This window comes from Arctopsyche grandis, chromosome 4 (assembly GCF_051622035.1).
Source record: "Arctopsyche grandis isolate Sample6627 chromosome 4, ASM5162203v2, whole genome shotgun sequence".
Taxonomy (NCBI): domain Eukaryota; kingdom Metazoa; phylum Arthropoda; class Insecta; order Trichoptera; family Hydropsychidae; genus Arctopsyche; species Arctopsyche grandis.
In genome coordinates, this window is record NC_135358.1 from 12,721,062 (window position 1) to 12,741,992 (window position 20,931).

Genomic DNA, 20,931 nt, shown 5'->3' on the forward strand with positions numbered 1-20,931 from the left:
TTTGCGATATGTTTCAAAATATGTTTTGAAATGTAATTTTTAGGATCGCAACGATTTGCCACCAACATTCACATCAGTGACTCGTCCAATAACACTTGATGATGAAGTATCTATTGGTACAATCGTAACAACTATGATTGCAACTGATTCAGATGGTACATCACCTAATAATAAAGTACGCTATCAACTTGTTGGACGAGGAATGGCATCCAAGTACTTCCAAATAGATTCTGATACTGGAGTACTGCGGATAAGAGATGATCTCAGAAAAGAGCTGAGCAGTGAATATCAAGTGAGTGTTGTATTTTGAATTGGATTTGTTGTTTTTTTTAAGTGTGTACATAAAATAAATGTGATTGTTTTAGGTGGATATAAGAGCTTATGATTTGGGCGAGCCTCAATTATCTAGTGTTAGCACTTTGAGTGTCTATGTCAGACACGTAGCTACGGTACCTCCAGAAGTATGTACTATTTACAATGTGTAATATGAGTGTAATGATATTTTGGTATTAATTTGTAAAATAATTTTCAGATTGGCTTAAGTTTCGCTGATACATCTTATACTGAAGAAGTGACTGAAAACGCTACGGCAAACACATTACTAAAAACAATTGTTATTATAAATCATAGAGCTCACAGTGAAAACATTCCATTGAAGTGCGAAATTTCTAAAGGGAATGAAGATAGTAAGTTTTATTTTTATATTAAAACTATGAGCTAAATGTAGATGCATGCCCACTATGATTATAGTAATAAAGTCAATATCGGTTAGACTGATATCTAGTAAATATGTACATATATTTATAAAGGGAAATATTTATTTCAATATTATATCAAGCAATAGTGGTTCAGAAAAATAAGTAATATGTTTGGGATGAAAAAGTTACATTTTCCAACTTTTCAAAGAAATTCCAATTTTAATTGCAAAAAAATGGTCAATTAAATTATTTCTTTTGTATTTAGATATATTATTATGTAGATGAGACTAATGATATACCTATAGAAAAAATATTATATTATATAGGTAAATATACATCTGCCAATTTTTCTATATAATTTTGAAGTGGTAAGATGATCGAAAAGATATACATATGTATTTGTTTATACAGAAGTACATATTATGTATATGAAATAAGTCAATTTTTAGTTAATTTGAGGTATATAGAGTTGAAATAGTATATGCCTTATCATAATAATCTATGGTATCAGTTTCAATAATATGATGATTATAATTTCAGATCTATTTTATGCTACGATGACAGATGATAGAAATTGCGCAATTTATCTCAAAACGCCTAGCTTGGACTACGAAAATCGAACTGAATATTTATTAGAAGTGCATTTAGATTCTCTTCAAGGACTGATAAATCCAGATAAAAGTTATGCTAGTCTCAAACTCCATGTTAAAGATATAAACGATAATTCACCAATGTTTATTTACCCAGACCAATCTGAAATTAAATTAGCTCGGAAAAAGTTCTATGCTATTGTTTCCAAAGAGTTAGACTTGGATTCAAATATCATACAAGTGCAGGTAATATTTTCTATTATTTTGAAATTACTTTGTTTTAAAGAATTTTATTGAGAAGTTTTTTTTGCAGGCAAGAGATGCAGATAGTGGGAATTTCGGTAAAATTTTATATAAGGAATCAAAATGGTCAGATTTAGATGAAGAATTTTTCAATCTCGATTCAAAGTCAGGAATCATAAGAAATTCTAAAACTTTTGAGTCTATCGCCGATGAACAACTACCGTTTGTTCTCAACGTATTAGCAAGAGATAATCCAGATTCCAGAACAGATTATAAGGCATCTATTGCCCCAGTAATTGTAAGAAAATTCTTTAATTATATTATTAATGGTATGGAAAGTTCTCACTATCGTGTTAGTTTAATAAAAAATATGTTCGATTAACATTTTAGGTAAATTTACTAACAAAGGACAATGCGTTGATATTGGTATTCAAAGATGCTCGCCCAGAAATGATTAGACTTCAATCCAAGAACATTTCGAGAGTTTTAGAGGAGAAAAGTAATTTAATTGTTGGAATTGAAAAATTCACGCCTAGACAATATATTACCGAAAATGACACACTGGAATTCGATCCGACTGGTACTGATGTATGGTTCTATGCAATCGATCCTACTTCTGGGAAAATATTACATAGAAACTCATCACGTGTACAAAGGTAAAACATATTCACTATACCTATGCCTATATGTGTGTATTTAATTGTTAAAAAACATTAAATTGAAATAATTTTATAGATCAATACTAGATCCTGCAGCACAATCAAACATAACGTTTGTAATGTCGGGAGTGGTGCGTGCTACAGCTGCTGCAGTACATGCTCCTTTACCACCACCTACGCCACCACGTGCAAGACTATCGCCTGCAGCTCCTGACGCCTTTCCATATGCCTTAATAATTATAGCGTGTATTATATTTGTCTTGGGACTTGCTGGAATAATCTATATTTGTGTATCGTGGAACAGGTATTAAGATTTCCATACATCTTGATTTTACAATTACATTTTTTTTTAGTGAATATAATACGATTTTTTATGATTTTGTAGATATAGGAATTATAAATCAAGAATACAAAGACATTACAGTAATGCGCCATCAAGGTACGATCCGGTGATTAGTGGGACGGCACCCAGTATAGACACTCCTAGTCTTAAGGAATACGAAACTCAAGTTTTAAACATGGCTGTGCCTTTGGACGATTGTGATAGTTGCAATGATTTGCAGTTAGATTTCAGTGCTAACAACCACACGTTCAGTTTAGATAATGTTAGCTATATTACTAAAGATAATGGTGAGTTGAATGATAATTCTAATCAATGTACATAGTTCAAAACCAAACTTTTTTGTATTTTTTTAATAATATAATAACTGCTGAATTACTATACCATTAAAAATGAATTTTTAGGACAACAAAGTCCAACGTCGTCGGAAGCGGCCACAACGGCCCGAGCATCCAGCGTAGCAAGTCCCACCGACTATATGCACTCAAATATTCATACGTTGAATAGGAACAATGTCTCTTCCATTTACAGAAATAATAATCATCATCTGTCTACACTTCCACGCAATGATCATCACCATCATCATCAGCAGCAAAATAATAGTTTTTTGGATACATTTGGAAGGAATAATAATAGAAACCAACAGCAAAACAATACATTCAACAGGAATAAAAATAATTTAAATTTGTTGACGAAATCGTTAGGAAAGGAAAAGAACGAAAATAAAAATAATAACACCTTGAAAAGAAATCCAGAAGGCGCAATTATGGCTTACGATGAAATACCTGGTCATAATACCATATTTCAAAGGTAGCAATTGTAAATATTTTTTATACATATATTCTGTAATTATTATAAAAATATAAGGAGGTTTTTATTATTATTAGCATAAAGTCAAACATTTTTTGAATCGTTACGAGTGTAATAAATTTACATATTTCATATATGAAGATGGATGAACTTTTAAAGTGAAATATTGTACTAGAAAAAAATGACATTCATTTAATTTTCGCTATTTCTATCCTTCATACATATATCTTTCATTGCCAATTGCTTCAATATCAAAGAATTTATTTCTCAATATGATTAATGCTTTGCAATTTTGTAGGTCATCGGATGAAGAAGGAATGGCCAGCCCGTCCAATGATAATGTAACATTCGGCAAGAGGGACTACTCTCAAATGGGTTTCTCGTACCTCAACGACAGATCGCCAGTCGAAACCACCACAGAATTATAATTATTTATTGTATAAATATACATATGTGGCCAATTCGCGTACAAGTGAACTTAATTCTACGTGAGAATCGATGTAATTCTCATCTTATGAAAATTATTTTTATACAATCTTTTTTACAACACAATGTAAAATACTTCATCAGTATAAATCGCTAAAACTATTTCTACTGATCTTTTTTATAACGGACTTACATACTATACTTTCGTGTTATTAGACCATTTAAATTAAAATTTTGAATGTTGAGAATTCAAAAAATAATTTACCATTCGATCTACATACATATGTGTATGTGTATAAAATCCAAACAATCTAAGAATGGGATTATGTACATACATATATTCTTAGTTGAACTTTATCTATTTAACTGGATTAATTAATGAGTTATTGTCACTGAGTGTTGTCACATAATAGATCCATTCTAAAACAATTGTAGATTATGTTGAAACCTTATTTATTATGTGAATGCTTACCAACTACACGATTTTTTGTACATAAAAAGTATGCGATTTAGATTCGAAGTATAAATATACTCATTTGTTGTGAATATTACAAAATTACCATTTGTATAAAAAATGATATGATATTAATTGTTAATATTTTAAATGTATTTAGTTATCGAATGACTGAAATTAATATAGCATACGTCCTGCCAATGCAGAACTACCCTGTATAGTTTTTGCCAAAAGTTCTGCAATGAATTTGTGTATAAATATAAGTGTATGTGTGCGTGTGCGTAGTATTTGAGTGGTTGTAATTTTTTTTTAATGTATAATTTGATTAATTTTTGCAATTATTATTGATGAAATATTCATCTTGTCAGTGTGCATAAACGTTTATTATTTATTGTGTATTTGTATATTGCTCATAATTTATAGGTATAATAACAAATTTTAGTTCATAAATTGTGTATTTTTTATGTAATTAAAACGAATCAAATATATACGAATTTATACAAATTGTTTTTTTTCTTTTCAATTCTTATATTTTATGTACGTTGACGTGAATTAGAATGATTATATTCGTATGTATGTATATTTCTTTAGTTAAATCCAGCACTTGCTATCCATCATACATATAATGAGTAGTTCATTGTATGTATTCATGATAAAATAGCACTGGTTCAAGATTCCAATGTGCTAAAAAGATCACACGCCTGTCGAATAGATCAAATGCAAAAGTTTTCGTATGAATTTTACAGTAGTTCTCCAACAGAATGGCATATTTTAAACGAATAGTAATTATTTTTGACTACTGTATTTTAGCTTCTGAAATATGTTTGTTTATATTAACGTTGTCATCACATTATTGATAAATTACTCACTAGATCTAGAAAATCATATCCTAATAAATTATTTGTTACAAACTTTATATGTACGTACATATTTCAGCAAAAGTTTGAGTAGCATCAGTTGTAATCGCAATTCCTATTTATAATTGAGATGCATAGGAATATAAGTGCTTGAATGAGTGAATTGATATTTCAGAGCACGGACAATGACATTTGCCTAATTTGGATGCCATTGCACTATGCTAAAAAGCGTATTTTGTAATACGTATCGTCATATGATATACAATTGGTAATAATCAAAGCATTTACGTACATACATACATACACATTTAAAATTCCGATTGTTTTTTTTGATTTTTAAATGCTTTTTATTATTACGAAATTATGTTCACAATACATCTTATATCTATTTTAATAGCTACTGATCTACTGATCATTTTCTATTTTACAATTTTAATTTAATTTGGTTAGTAATCACAGTATTATATTATTCTAATGTTAATCTAAAGCATAATAGGAAAAAGAGCTCAAAAACCTATTTACAATCCTTACAAATTCCGATTGTTGAGTTCAATGTATTATATAATAATTATTCTTCTTGTTGGTCACCTCGTTTTTTTCTTGTATTGAAAGTTGTAGATCATAGAAGTAATTCTTATCTTATACTATTTATGACACTTAAATCAAACTAAACTTCAAAATTTCTTAGCCATGAGATTTTTTTTCTTTTTACAATATTAGGTGTTATTTTCCGGTCTCCGTGATTTGACAGAATGTTAAATTACAGAAAACGCAAATATCAGAATGCAAAGATCGAAAATCGAAAGATCTCAAGTCGAAAGATAAAAAAAAATGGTGCATGGTAAACGGTACATACTCACGTACATACTCACTTAATTTGCGCGAGCAGGATACAACAGGAACAAGAGGAACATGCTTTTCCTCCCGTGTTAATGTGCGCGCGCAGAATACGGGAGGAAAAGCATGTTCCTCTTGTTCCTGTTGTATCCTGCTCGCGCAAATTAAGTGAGTATGTACGAGAGTATGTACCGTTTACCATGCACCATTTTTTTTTTGATCTTTCGACTTAAGATCTTTCAATTTTCGATCTTTGCCTTCCGATATTTGCGTTTTCTGTAATTCAACATTCTGTCAAGTCACGTAGACCCGTTATTTTCAGTTGAATCTTGACATATGAAAATTTTTATTTTTTGTCTTTTATATTGAATGTAAGTAAAAACGGATAATTGATTTTGAAGCAATATCAATTCACATGAAAATTTATTCACAAATACCAAACAAACGTATTTTTACAGCTTTCAAAAAATTGTTAAGTTAGTTGCGTACTATATGTACACATATATAATATAATTACGCTGACCATACATACGTCCTTAATTTAAGAGGAAAGTTCTTTATTTGACTGCTCTATAAAATTTATTTATTGTCTGATTAATTTATATTCTAAAATTGCCCTTTTGTCGTTTATTTTGTAATAACGACTATCGCTAAAAATATTGGCGCCGAAATATTTAAAGATGCTATTTATAAATTTTATTAAACCTGTATAGATTATATTAGGTATATATACGTAAACTACAAACCAGTATATTTACAGAAAAAAAAACCGGAGCGGAGTCGTCAATATTTTCTAAGTTTGACCCATTGAAATCGAATATGATAATGATTTTTGTTGGTTTCTTTTTGTTCATAAGTTACGAGTCTTTAACTCAAAATCTAATATTGCTATTCCAAAATTGAGTATTGGAATCAATAGTCACATGTTTTTCCTATTGATTGTGATTTTTCAATGCTTTGAAATACTTATAATTGACATTCTAGCGAATTTTAAAAGTAGAAAATATATTTTTTTTCCGTGATGTAATGAGCTTATTTCGCTAATTTTTCACTTTAACATGTTTATAACGATTGGTTTTCTATCCCAACATATTTTTTTAACTAAACCATTAATTCGACCGGTAAATGTCTTTTACATTTCAATAATATGTAATATAGGTAAATATGACTGCTCAAAATCCTAAATTTTGTATGCTTATATTTTATAATAAATGTTATAAACTTATAAAGCATTTTTTTAAGTTCTAAAATGATTCTTTATATGTCCTATATTTTCTCCAAAAAATATGTTCACCGTAGATATAATATGAAAATCATAAGTAAAATAATTGATATAAAATATATGAAAACACTTATGAATGAAAAGAAAATTCTTATATTTGAAAAATGTTTTATGTATTAGATGTAAATACTATACTTTGCATACTGGTATGTGTTATTAACAACGTATGGTTGTAATATAGATTAGTTCGCATTGCATTGGTAGATGTCAATCTGTCACAATTAGGGTGAAGAATGGCAAGTGATCATTGGCGATGACGGGAGTTTTAAAAGGCTTGGGCATGGACTAGCCCGAGCCATAAGGCCCTCGACGGCCACTGTGGCTGCACCGAGGGCCCCCATTACACATTAGGAGCCTACCCTGACCCGCAGGTCAGTATTTTGATTTAGTTATCTGTTTTCTTCCCACAAATTTCTAATAGAAATTGGTTTCTTGTCCTTTTGATTCTAATTAATGGTATAATAAATTCAATATCTATATATATCATTAGGAAATTATATTCATCATTAAAAATCCAATATTAAAAAAATATCACGTTATTCTTGGCGTACTTTTAATCAAAGGGTAAAATTCATAGACTATAAAGGAATACTTTTTCACAACATTATTCGAAATTTGTAATCAGTTTGTGTTTATTAGTCGACTTTTAAATACAATTTTTAAAAATTCAATGTTGCATCTGATTTAATTGGCTAAAAAATTAAATTTATATTATGACTTGCAATAAAAAAATAATACAAAAAGACTATTTAATATTGTTTATTTTGTTTACAATTTTGCCACAGTGACATTACAGAATTGCTCCAAATCGTCACTGTGGCTATACATTTAGTTACTTAATTTTGAATGTTTTATGTTATATAAGTCATAAAAACGTAATCAGGGAATCTGGCGAAATCTCGAGGTTGAAATTTGCACGAAAAAATAGACATTTCGTGAACATGTAAATAAAACAAAAATTTTTAGGAAAAATTATGCTCTAAAATATTTGCGGATTTTCATTGAAACCGTTTTTAAGTTATCTATTTTTTTATTACTTTTATAATTATGTACTATTTACATGAGTGTGACATGTAGATATAAACACAAAAAAATATGGAATATAATTTTCAGTAATAAAATACTTAAATGATTACAACATCTTGGGTTAAATTAACTATAGCTTCATACATATGTACATATATATGTATGTATATGTATGTGTACAGAGAGTTTTCTCAATTTTTAAATAAGTTCTGCGAATATTATAATAAATTAATGTTTTAAATTCGAGTTAGTAGAATGTTATAAGAAATTAGAAGATATTTAATTGAATAATTCAACAATTTAGTTTATAATAAGTGTTCAAAACCACACACGAAGTAGTTTTTTTCCTTTAGATTACATACCAAATTTATTAGGCCCAATTACTATTGTATTTATAATAGATGCAAGTAATTCATAATTTATCGTGTCATTTTATTTATTCATTAAATTTTATTTCTAATTAATAACAATGATTTGCGACAGTTAAATTAAAATTATAATTACATACGTATGTATATTCAAAAATTCTGAAAGCCATTGTTTTATTAAAAATGTACCACTGTATCCAACGTCAAATTGCGATCTATATTTATAATTAAACATGATCTATTTGCACAATTACTAGAATAGATCAGAGAAAACCTTCTTAAAATAGCCAAGACGATATCATGACAATACATAATTGGGTCCATAGAAATTAAGTGAGAAAGATTTAGCTCAATTGAAACGTAACATCATGTTTCAAAAGTTTATATGCAATTCGTTATACCGTCGATAATTTGACCCAATTGAACTCCATTGATAAAAATGTATCTAACCTTATATGCATAGATCAAGTAGAAAGAAATTAACCGCGAAATAGAGTAGAAAAGCGTTCACCATCCGTGGTACACAATGTGTAATTAAATTGTGGGGAAAAAGAGGGGTATATTGTGTACACGTGTGTATAGATGGACACAAATTTTTGATAGCGTAAGCTCGCCAAGGATGATTTATGCTAAATGACATTTAGCTGAATTGTACAACTGCTCCTTTTTGACAGATTTATCGTTTAAATAGGCGCCTCAATTTCATCTATGATGACTCTTCCGTATGGAGATAAGAGCACGCGTTTCATTCTATGTATGTCCACTTGGTAAAATGTCACAATAGTGTGACATCATTGGCGAATGTGTGTTATAAATACAATTAGAAACAGCCATATGTCTCGAGCCGTTAAAATTCTGCATTCCAATTATTAAAATTGTTCTTTCATAAAAAAAAAAGTATAAGACTTGATCGACTTCGATAGTAAATTTTGCGAAATTTTATTTCTACATATGTTACTATGTGATCGACAGAGATTCGCTTTCATTAAAATATGACATAAATCGTTCAAATGGGGGTTAAATCGATCAGTTGGGCTGGCGTACTAGTTACGCAATTTGGGTCAACAAACCAATGTCGAAGAATGCTAGGAAGCGTTTGGTGACCTCTTAGCTTACCATCTCGACCAGCAATACATTTCAATTGATACAAATGTGCGCGAATGTTGGAACAATTAGGTCCAAGCGATAATTGATACACAATCACTGGTCGAACAATTCTATCGCCGTTACTGTTCACACGTTGCTAATGGATTGATTTAAATTTAGTGGCATGTGTAATGAACGTTAGACTCATTATTCATATTCTGTATACTTCAAAACTTTAGCCATCAATTACGAATATTTTGATCACTAACTTAATTTGGATGGAATATTGAGTGTTGTCTCTGAACATAATTCCTGTTTTGGGGAATAAGTCTAAGTTTAACGTTCTGTTGTTTGTATGTACCGACATATATAGTCGAAGAGAACATATGTACATTCTTATGGGGCTGCCAGATTTCTTTCAAGTCAAACAGGGACCCCCTATCCGAAAAAATCAACAATATTTCGACCACTTAGTTTTTTTCCTCTCCCCGAGATTTCGGCTCGCTTGGGTAGCTTCTACTTATTTTTTTATTTAATTTAATTAATTATTTATTAATTGGAACAAGAACAGACAAAAATATGCGAATATAACTAAGGAATTAAAGCTATTTTAGACATCAATTTGTATATTTTTTAATAGATTTGGCCTTCTGTAAGACTACTTTATTTTTAAGTACATAATCATACAATTGGCAACAATTGAAATCTGTAGAATACTTTCAACTACATCTATAGAAAGTCTATTTCTTTCATTAGTGCATTGAATCTCGATTGACGAGAAAATTCTCTCCACGTTACCATTATACTCTGGTATGGAGAAAATATACTCGCACATGCGATATAAATCTTTATATTCTTCGGCAAATTCCATTTTTATTTGCGAAAATTTAACTACCTATTTTTCTACAGCTATTTTTCCATTCCAATTTGGAGATAGTTATTCTAGTTTTAATGGAACGAATTGATTGAACAAACAATTGTCATTTGTTATATTGTTTGTATTTATCCATTCTGGTATTTTTTCCAAGCTCATCCAAGAATACACATAATATTTTTTTAATGGTATTGTCCATAGTTTAAAATAATCTGTCAATGTTTAATAAAACTTTGCTACTTCTTTATAAAATCCATCAATTTGTCCCTTTGAAATTTGCTTAAAAAGTATGCATGATAGAAAAATTTGAAAACTGGGACTTTTGAACGTCCCGAAAGGTTCGTTTGGGACCAGGGTTGCCAGACGTCCCTATTTGAGCGGGAACAGACAAATCCCTAGTCCCGTATTGCCTGTGAAAATCCCGACTTAACAAAATTTGTATATGTATGTACAAAAATGTACGTAAGTAGAAATAGTTTGACTTAAAAAGGAACAAATTTCAATCTATTAAAGTCTGGTCCTTGAACCAAACATGAAAATCGAATTTTGTTCAATTGAAGAATTAAGAATATTATTTACAATGTTGACCTTCTATACGAAGATGTCTGTTTATGAATTAAAATTTCACTGAAGCAAACGAGAAAAAAACAATGTATGTACACATCACCTCAATTCTATATTTCATTGAAATTTGCGAAAGCATATTTAATCTAATGAGTGCAACCTGGAGAAAAGAGAGAAACAGATCATTATTAAAAACCGTAGAAGGTGAATAAATGCAATTGTAATGACTTTAGGAAAATCTTATCAAACAAAGCTGGCATATTTTGAAACAAGTTAAAAGCTAGGAAAAAACTTTTAATAAAACTGTTATGATTGTATACATTTTTGCATTTAAAACAAAATGTAATTCCTGTAATTGTATCCAATATATTTTAATAACTATGATTCCTGTGGATTATTAAGTGACTATGTTCTCTTCTACATACATATTTAAATACTTATTTACATACAATATAATTTAATTTAAAATATTTTTTTCGTAATGTCTCCATTAATTCTTAAACTTGTTTTTTTTGGATCGTTCGAAATAGTAAATGTCCTGATCAGTAATTTTAGAAACCTGGTAACCCTGTTCGGGACAATGGGGCACGAGGCTAAAATCCGATGACAATCCCGATTAATCGGGACGCCCGGCAGCCCTACATACATATAATATATATTTTTATTGCCAATTGTTTACAGTTAATTCTTTATATGATTCTTATTCGTATTATGTTATGGTATATGTACATACATGGGCCAAAGTTGATCCTTTCGAAGATCAAAGCTCACTTTTTCAAAATTATTTATTTATTCACCCAATTTGAGAAATTTTATCTGGAAAAACAAATAAATAACAATTTTCTTCTTTCTCTTTTTCCTGGAACATTGTTTACCAATAAGAGCTTCTGAAAAATTTCCTCAACATAATTAAACATTCAGGATGATAGAACAATCATAAAGTTTGGACATTAAGAGGGCTGTACACCCGAAACCTTAATTTTGTTGCCGCTCCTTTCTTCGATATATATATTGAGTGAATGTATATATTGAGTGAATGCGACAATTTATATCAATATATGTATATATTGAGTGAATGCGACAGTTGCGCTTCGACCAGATAATACGAATTTTAAATCGACAAAATCGAGGTTTCGTATTCTCCAATTTTCTCCTCCGAAACTGGATCAATTTTTAAAAACATTTCATCATCGATATGAAAAATATATTTTCTGTGTAACTATGCGCGTATTTTTTTTTTTAAATCGACCGTTAAATAAGCACGCTGGACTCTTTTCGTGGATGTAAAAAAGAGGCGATTTTATAAATGTTTGGCGGCTCCTATCTCCTATAAAAAATAACTAATCAAAAAAAATAAAACGATAGATGCATCCCAATGATGGATATCCATAGCATATTAAAAAATAATTTCTCTAGTGCCATAATTGAGGAAGGTAGAAGTGTAATACGTTTGTATGGACAAGGCGCTGGTGTCCAGCCCTCTTAAGCCTCAATTTTGATTCGAATTTGGTATTTTAGGGTACACGACAATGCGCGTGTCGTGCTTTTTGGTGATCTTGCTGGCTGTTGGAGTTTTAGCAGGCCGTAGACGCGCACGGCCTCAATCTGAACAACCTGATAAGGATAAAGATGATTATGAGTATAACAATAACGAATATGATTATTACGAATATGAAGGCGGAAAATGTAAGCATATATTAATATAGAAATACGACTGAGATAATATGTACACACATTTCGTATTTATTTCGTTGTTTTAATTTAAGCGAGTACTCCCCAACCCGTGGACGAACGCAGAGAGATCGTCGTTGTAGAACAACCAGACGATGAAGTCCCTTATGCAGGTTTGTATTTAAGAACGATAAAAGCTATGCAACTAATATAAATATTAATGTTGATTATTAACATTTAGAAAGGGCAACTCGAGTTCCTCCACCTCGTCCAACAATTCCCCAAACTACAACGGAAGCTGATAATTATTTAGGTAAACTATATTAAAGTATTTATGATTGCGTCATATTGTTATTTCTTCTAATTGAAGGATAACTACCATATTGATCAGAGTAGCTGTGTATATATTATTATGGATGGAAAGTAGCTGATCTTAATAAATACACCATATGTAATTTCAGCCCCGTTTTCATGCAACGTTGATGATCAGTGGTACAGAGAGGGCCAAAGATGGAATATGCCTCCTTGTAGCGAATGCATGTGTGAACAAGGAAGAGTTAACTGCCAAAGGAAGCGTAATTGCCCAGTAGCATGTATGTGTAATGTTATCATAACTATATGTTGTGTATTTTAGATATTATCAACATAATTATTAATGAAAAATAATAAATCTAAATAACGAAGAATAAAAAAAAATCTTTTTTCAGCGACTACAACTACACCCAAGCCAACAACAACTCCTAAACCTACAACAACAGAGATTCCGACCCATGATGTTTTAGCCAGTGAAGGTACTATTGGTACAGGAACTATGCGAGGTCCTAGAGGTGATATAGGATCGAGTGGCGTTACTGGACGGCCCGGTTCAATAGGTGACATCGGAAATCCAGGAACACCAGGCATTCCAGGTCCTCCAGGACCACCCGGACTTCCACCCGATGTATGTTGTTTCTATTTATTTACATAAAAATTAAAAAGAGTTTTAAGAAATCTTGAAATATAATCTATACACTATAGCTCACTTTGTACTACCAACAATTGGCTTTGGCGAATGCTGGTAGCGATAAAGGACCAGACCCAGTTCCAGATCATTTCAACTATTATTCAGCTCCTGTTGGATCAGTCGGCCCTAGAGGATCAGTGGGTATGTATCATTCAAAATACTATCAATATAAAATTCATCTGAATCGTTTAAATTTTACATTTTACATTTTAGGAGTTCCAGGTCCACCTGGACCCCAGGGTTTCCAAGGTGGTCGCGGTGAAACAGGCGAACCAGGAATGAATGGTCCTCCAGGTGTTACAGGACCTCGTGGATTGTCAGGATTACCTGGAAAAGACGTTAGCTTTTCTTATAATTCAGATTTATTTCTAAATATACATATGTGTAATATGAATGCTTAAAATAGTGCTTATAATTTAGGGCGAACCAGGCGATGATGGAGAAGCAGGCCCAGTGGGTGCTTCTGGTCCACCAGGAGTAAGAGGTTTGCCAGGATCTATAGGAATTCCAGGAATCAAAGGTCATAGAGGTTTTCCAGGCATTGACGGCAGTAAAGGCGAACAAGGATTACAGGGTGAAAGAGGATCTACTGGGGCAGTAGGACCAATGGGACCACAGGGACCTTTGGTATAAATAAGTTTAAATTATTATGACGGTAATTTTAAAATTTTAAGATATGAATAAAAAAACTGTATATTTGTTGAAAAGGGGCCTGCCGGGCCAAGAGGAGAGCGTGGTAGAGAAGGTCCGCCCGGAAACGCTGGAATAAGAGGACAAGATGGTACATCTGGGCCGCCAGGACAACCGGTATAAATTAATAAATTATAAATTATTTGCTGTACTTATGTACATACATACATTTTTATAAACTAATTTATTATGTTTTAATCTGTAGGGAGCCATAGGTAAACCTGGTCCACCGGGCTTTTCAGGAATCCCCGGAAATAAAGGCGATCAAGGAGGTCAAGGACCGAAAGGAAGTCAAGGACTTCAAGGACCACGAGGAGAAGCCGGTAGACCAGGGGCAGCGGGAGATAATGGTCCACAAGGCACTGCCGGAAAAGATGGTTATCCTGGAGAAAAAGGAAGTCCTGGAACTCCTGGTTCTACTGGAATGCCTGGATTCATGGGTGCTCGGGGAGCTCCTGGTGCTGCTGGAAGTCCTGGTGCAACTGGAGCCAAAGGAAATACGGTATATTTTCTTATTTAAATTAAATATATAATTATCGATTAATTCCTTATAATAATGCATACTCATAGGGTGTTCCTGGAGAGCGTGGATACAAGGGAGATGTTGGTGGTAAAGGAGAAACGGGTGCTCCTGGTCCCAGAGGTCTCCCGGGAGGTGATGGACCAGAAGGAAAACGAGGTAAAAGAGGCATGAGAGGTCCAACTGGGCCCGCAGGTCCCCAAGGTGAAAGAGGAATTTCCGGAATTCGTGGTTTACCTGGCCCGGATGGAGCAATAGGTTCCAAAGGCCAATCAGGTGATAGAGGACCAATAGGACCCCAAGGAATTAAAGGATCTAATGGAGAAGCCGGAAGACCTGGCCCAGCTGGCGTTCAAGGTCTACGTGGAATAATGGGTCGTCCAGGGACACAAGGTAAACCAGGAAATCCTGGTGAAAGGGGAATTCAAGGTGCCGATGGAAAGCCCGGAGAGCAGGGTCCACAGGGTATTCAAGGACTTCCTGGACCAATGGGAATACAGGGTGACAAAGGAATTACGGTAAATGATTAATGATGTTAATAAAAATTAAAATATAATACAAACTCATAATGATTTGCATGGTTATTTTAGGGTGACGCAGGAAAAGACGGTGAAGTTGGACCCCCTGGACCACAAGGTCCACGAGGTGATGCTGGAAAAGATGGTCCAACTGGTCTACAAGGACCTCAAGGACCAATGGGTCATGACGGAGAACGGGGAGCCCCTGGTTCACCAGGACCTACAGGTTTCCAGGTTCGTGATTGTTATTATATACATACATATGTATGTATGTATAATAATAATAAATGAATAATTATGTCTATACTATATACATACATATTTATACATACTATTATATTATATAATTGTACGTTAAATAAAATTACAATTACATTCAACACAAAATAAAATAACATTAAATTATACTTGAAGGGACTTCCGGGAGCACCAGGTAACCAAGGAAGTGCAGGCAAAGATGGTGAAACAGGTATTCAAGGACCCACTGGTCCACCAGGTCCAGCCGGATCGAGAGGAGAAAGAGGATTCCCCGGAGAAAGAGGACCAGTTGGACAACCAGGTTTAACGGGGGCTAAAGGTGAAACAGGAGCTCATGGATCAGATGGCAATCCGGTTTGAAACCTTTTTTCCTATAATATTTTTCAGTGTTAACATAATAATAAATCGAAAAATATAAATTCAAATTAGGGTATAATGGGAGCAAAAGGTGATAAAGGTCATCAAGGTCCCATTGGAATGATGGGTTCTCCTGGATTAAGAGGTCTGACTGGATTACAAGGAGAAAAAGGAGAACGTGGAGGTTTTGGTCCATCTGGACCAGAAGGTCCCCCAGGTAAAAATATTATACATAATATTAGCAGTTTCCAATTGAAATTTATTATATTTAAATTATAAAAAAAAACTCAATCTATAGGATCTCAGGGCGAAAGGGGTCCTCAAGGACAAGTCGGACCTGTTGGACCCCCAGGAGAACCAGCAGAAAGAGGAGAAACTGGTCCACCAGGCCCCTCTGGTGAAGCAGGTGCAGCTGGAATACCAGGCGAAAGGGGTGCGACGGGACCACAAGGCTTACAAGGTTTTCCAGGTCCCATTGGATTATCTGGTTCCGCAGGAATTAAAGGAGAGAGAGGAAGCTCTGGTCTTAAGGGTGACCAAGGAAATCCAGGACCAGCCGGTAAAACAGTATAGTGAATTAAAATAATAATAATGTAAAAAAAATACTTGATATTGAAAATTAAAATAATTTGTAGGTGCTCCTGGAGAAATTGGTGCAAGAGGTCTTATTGGATTTACTGGTGCTAAAGGAGCTCGAGGTGAAGCTGGCGCTAGAGGTGAAGTTGGTTTAATGGGTCTTCCTGGTAGACCGGGCGAAGCAGGACAACCGGTAAATTTAAAACATAACAAAGAAACCGTAATGATGATAAACGTTTGAGTTTATTTTTGTTTTGAACTTTTAGGGTCAACCTGGAAGTCAAGGACCGCAAGGATCTGCAGGAATTCCAGGTTCAAAAGGCTCAACGGGTGATTCAGGACGACCGGGAAACGCAGGTCCCCCTGGTTTGTCTGGGGCTCCTGGAAACGACGGGCCTAAAGGCGATACCGGTTCTGTTGGTCCTTCTGGGTCTGCAGGACCTCCTGGACCACACGGACCAGCTGGTGATAGAGGTATCCCAGGCATCCCCGGAATGACAGGAAGTATTGGAGCAAGAGGTCCAAGAGGAGCAATTGTATGTTCAATATCAAAGAAAATCGATTTTCTTTTGTGTGAATCTTTTTGGTGATAAAACAATTATTTTTTCAGGGTGAACCTGGACCATCTGGAAAACCAGGAAATGCAGGTCCAATGGGTCTAGTAGGATTGGCTGGTCCTCCTGGACCTCCTGGATCAATGGGAGAGCATGGTATGGAAGGACCTTCGGGTAAACCCGGTCCTCCAGGTATTTCCGGAAGACCTGGTGACAAAGGTCCAATGGGACAGACTGGACAGCAAGGACACACAGGAGCTCCTGGACCTCAAGTAAATATTGAATTTTAAGCATGTAATTGTAATTATAAATTTGTTTAAAATGCATTATTTGTTAATTATAGGGACCTCAAGGACCAACAGGACCTGCAGGCGCAACTGGAGAAAGAGGATTACGGGGTGAGCTCGGTCCTCAGGGTGTTGAGGGTCAAGTTGGAGCTAGAGGAAAATCTGGAGCTCCCGGCGTGGAAGGTACAAAAGGAGAGAGGGGTGAAACTGGTCCAAATGGTGCAAAGGGACACAGAGGGCTCATTGGTTTACAAGGAATGCCAGGTATTCAAGGTATATCTGGAGAAAAAGGCATGTCAGGAATACCAGGATCACCAGGAAAAGATGGCGAATCTGGATCTAGAGGTAATAAATTTAAAATTTGTTTGTTTTTTTTTGTTTTGTTTCTTAAGGCATTTTGATACTTAAAAGCAACTCAATATTAGGTAGTCCTGGTCGTGATGGCAATCCTGGATCTACTGGTCTAGTAGGTCCAGCTGGTCCACGTGGTCCACAAGGCTCAGATGGACGACCTGGTTCACCTGGCTCTGTTGGACCACCTGGTCCCCCTGGACCACCATCTGAAAGTTTTGGATATGACGCTGCAATGATAGCAGCAATGATTGGCTCAGGTATACAATATAGAAATTAGTAATTTAATGGAACCAATGAAGCATTTGATAAATATTTTTTTAAATTTCAGGACAAGTGAATAATCAAAAAGGTCCAGATGATCAAGCTGACGATCCAACAATCGCATTACCTCGCATATTTGGAAAAGACATAACTGAAGAAGAACGCAGAGAATTAGTGATGAAGGCTTATGAAGAACTTAAGGCTTCCTTCGAAAGGTTCAAAAAACCCGATGGACAAAAATCATCACCGGCTAGAACATGCAGGGACTTGAACGTTGCCTATCCTGAACTACCTAGTGGTGAGTAAATAAATTGAGGTATTTATTTGATTTCATTATGACTGAATTTCATGACGTCATTAACATTATTTATAGGCAAGTATTGGGTCGATCCCAATGCAGGCGATATTAGAGATGCCATTTTGGTACATTGCGAAATGGCCACAAGATCAACTTGCATTATATCAATGCCTACACAGACTGAAGAACTATCTTACGATGGAAATGAAAATGAGGCATGGGTCAGCGAAATCAAGGGTGGAATGAAGGTATAATTCATAAAGTGCAATACAAAGAAGTCTTAAATAGACCCTTACTTACTATTTGTTTAATGTTTGTTTTAGCTCACATACAAGGCAGACAGCAACCAGATAGGATTCTTGCAACTTCTCTCAGTCCATGCTACTCAAAATATAACTTATCATTGTAAAAACTCTGCTGCTTATTATGATCGTACCGAAGAATCATACAAAAATGGTATTAAACTATTGTCTTGGAATGATGCTGAACTGACAGCTAGGGGCAGTCACAGATTTAGATATTCCGTTGATCTTGATGAATGTCAGGTATTATTACATTAATAGTCAGTTAATGAGAAATAGTTATATATTTTAAATACATAAATCTTTACGACTCAATTTGTACGTTTCAGTATAAGCGACCTGAATGGGCAAGGACAGTTATTGTCTATGATACCGATCAAGCGACAAGATTGCCAATCGTCGATGTGGCCGTCAAAGATGTTAAGAGCTCGAAGCAAGCCTTCCGATTAAATATTGGAAACGTTTGTTTCAAATAAGGAAGCCAGTTTAACAAAAAGTGTCTCGAAAAGTGAAAAGTGTTACATATAAGACTATATTTTTTTTTTTTACAAAAACAAGGGTCTCTCATAAATTAATATTTAAGTTGTGAACGCATTTATACTTAATGATAATTATGTTAAATGTAATATTGTAAGATGTATAGTAACTGATAGCTCACTGCCAAAATACAATATAATTGTTAGTTAAATACCATTGTTTTCATTTCATTTACCCCACATCCTCCGGTTGAATTTATGAGAATATGAATAATTCAATTGTACTTGTCATTTTTTTTTATTTTAAACTAAACAAAAGTACATGTACAACATATAAATATAATAATTTAACTATAGAAAATTCATCATACAATTTTATTACGTGTTAATGAACAGCTTTTTAATTAATATAAAATAAGTATTTCAAATTATCAAATCTGTAAAAAACATTTTTTTGTATGGAAAAAATTTGATATGCTAAATATTTCAAAATATTCTCGATGACTAAATAACAATGAAATTTCAAATATTTGTTCCTGGTTTAATCAATTTTATTCCCAAAGAAAAGGGTATATTTAAAACCATTATTTATGAAATTCGGATTTATACATACATAATTCTGTAGAAGTTGTTACTTATATGTAATAATAACAAAAAAAATCTTAAATATAAAAATTATGTCGATTCATTTTTTGATGTGTACAATGGTTCAAGGCACCATACATATATTTTATATTATTCTAAGTATTATTCAAATCAAAATTAACAATTTAAATACATACATTCACAATTCTAACACGTGCAGTTCTTTTTTATTATTTCATATTAAGATTTTTTTACAATCTCTTAATTTTTATAGCCAAAAAAATGTAAACATTTCTATAACCAAATACATACTAAATTAGTAAAGAAAAATAATATAATAAATTTTACTTAAAAACACTGAAACTCAATATTATATAAATTATGTGTCAAAGTTATTAAATACACATTCATGGGGGGGGGGGGGGTCTTTAAATTTTTGAATTGGATTAATAAATTCAGAAATTCCTGTTTTTTTAGTTGAATGGGATATGAGATTTTTCGATGATGCTACTTTATAAATGCAGGAATTATAATTTGTGAATTTTTAACCATGCATATGGAACACAGTCATCTTTATAGCAAAGTCTCACCAATACACATTTCAAATCGTTACTACAAAATATATTCAAGTATAAATGCATATACATACATACATATATGTATGTAAGAGTTGAAATATAATATTTGTATTCTATGCATAATAGAGACAAAAATATTAATTATAAAAATAAAATATCTTTAAAACATGACTTGAACATGATTAGATCACAATCACATTGATATAAAATTGTTGAAAACCAAAAATAAATACATTGAATTTGAAACTACGCTGTGTGGTATTTAAATTCGGAAACTTTTGGTAAATCCCATTACACTATCTTCCTTACGATTTTAAAAACGATCAATGAAATAATAATCAATTTATTATTATCATTATAAACAATACAATATTTTAAATACGTACACATTGGTGTATTGTGAAATATTGTAATACACATAAATAATTGACTATAGTGTAAATTAAATACATATAAATATATAATGTTAACTTCACTTTAGTAGTTTGATTTGTAAAATAAAAATAATATATAATACACACATATACAA

The 20,931-nt window shown here is 32.9% G+C and overlaps 2 protein-coding genes across 2 annotated transcripts in view; both read left to right on the forward strand.

Annotated features, from left to right (window-relative positions):
• Cad99C (cadherin 99C) overlaps window positions 1–4,729 on the forward strand; it is a 69,792-nt gene extending 65,063 nt beyond the window's left edge. Inside the window, exons 19-28 of the mRNA XM_077429600.1 lie at window positions 44–292; window positions 366–461; window positions 533–686; window positions 1,239–1,534; window positions 1,602–1,829; window positions 1,922–2,187; window positions 2,267–2,494; window positions 2,576–2,820; window positions 2,935–3,340; window positions 3,639–4,729. Of these exons, the coding sequence (XP_077285726.1) occupies window positions 44–292; window positions 366–461; window positions 533–686; window positions 1,239–1,534; window positions 1,602–1,829; window positions 1,922–2,187; window positions 2,267–2,494; window positions 2,576–2,820; window positions 2,935–3,340; window positions 3,639–3,768 (2,298 nt within the window). The 3' untranslated portion in view covers window positions 3,769–4,729. The remainder of the gene's footprint in view (window positions 1–43; window positions 293–365; window positions 462–532; window positions 687–1,238; window positions 1,535–1,601; window positions 1,830–1,921; window positions 2,188–2,266; window positions 2,495–2,575; window positions 2,821–2,934; window positions 3,341–3,638) is intronic.
• A 2,716-nt stretch (window positions 4,730–7,445) lies between these two features.
• On the forward strand, window positions 7,446–19,449 carry LOC143911377 (uncharacterized). Its single transcript, XM_077430249.1, has 25 exons — window positions 7,446–7,567; window positions 12,633–12,800; window positions 12,881–12,958; window positions 13,027–13,098; window positions 13,247–13,378; window positions 13,493–13,725; window positions 13,803–13,929; window positions 14,002–14,126; window positions 14,209–14,415; window positions 14,497–14,595; window positions 14,684–14,980; window positions 15,049–15,516; window positions 15,589–15,750; window positions 15,931–16,128; window positions 16,204–16,348; window positions 16,430–16,690; window positions 16,767–16,900; window positions 16,974–17,243; window positions 17,318–17,533; window positions 17,605–17,893; window positions 17,974–18,159; window positions 18,231–18,461; window positions 18,537–18,709; window positions 18,785–19,006; window positions 19,093–19,449. Exons 2-25 carry the CDS (start codon window positions 12,644–12,646, stop codon window positions 19,237–19,239), a joined length of 4,629 nt encoding a protein of 1,542 aa, XP_077286375.1. The 5' UTR covers window positions 7,446–7,567; window positions 12,633–12,643; the 3' UTR covers window positions 19,240–19,449.
• Window positions 19,450–20,931: the final 1,482 nt, after the last annotated feature.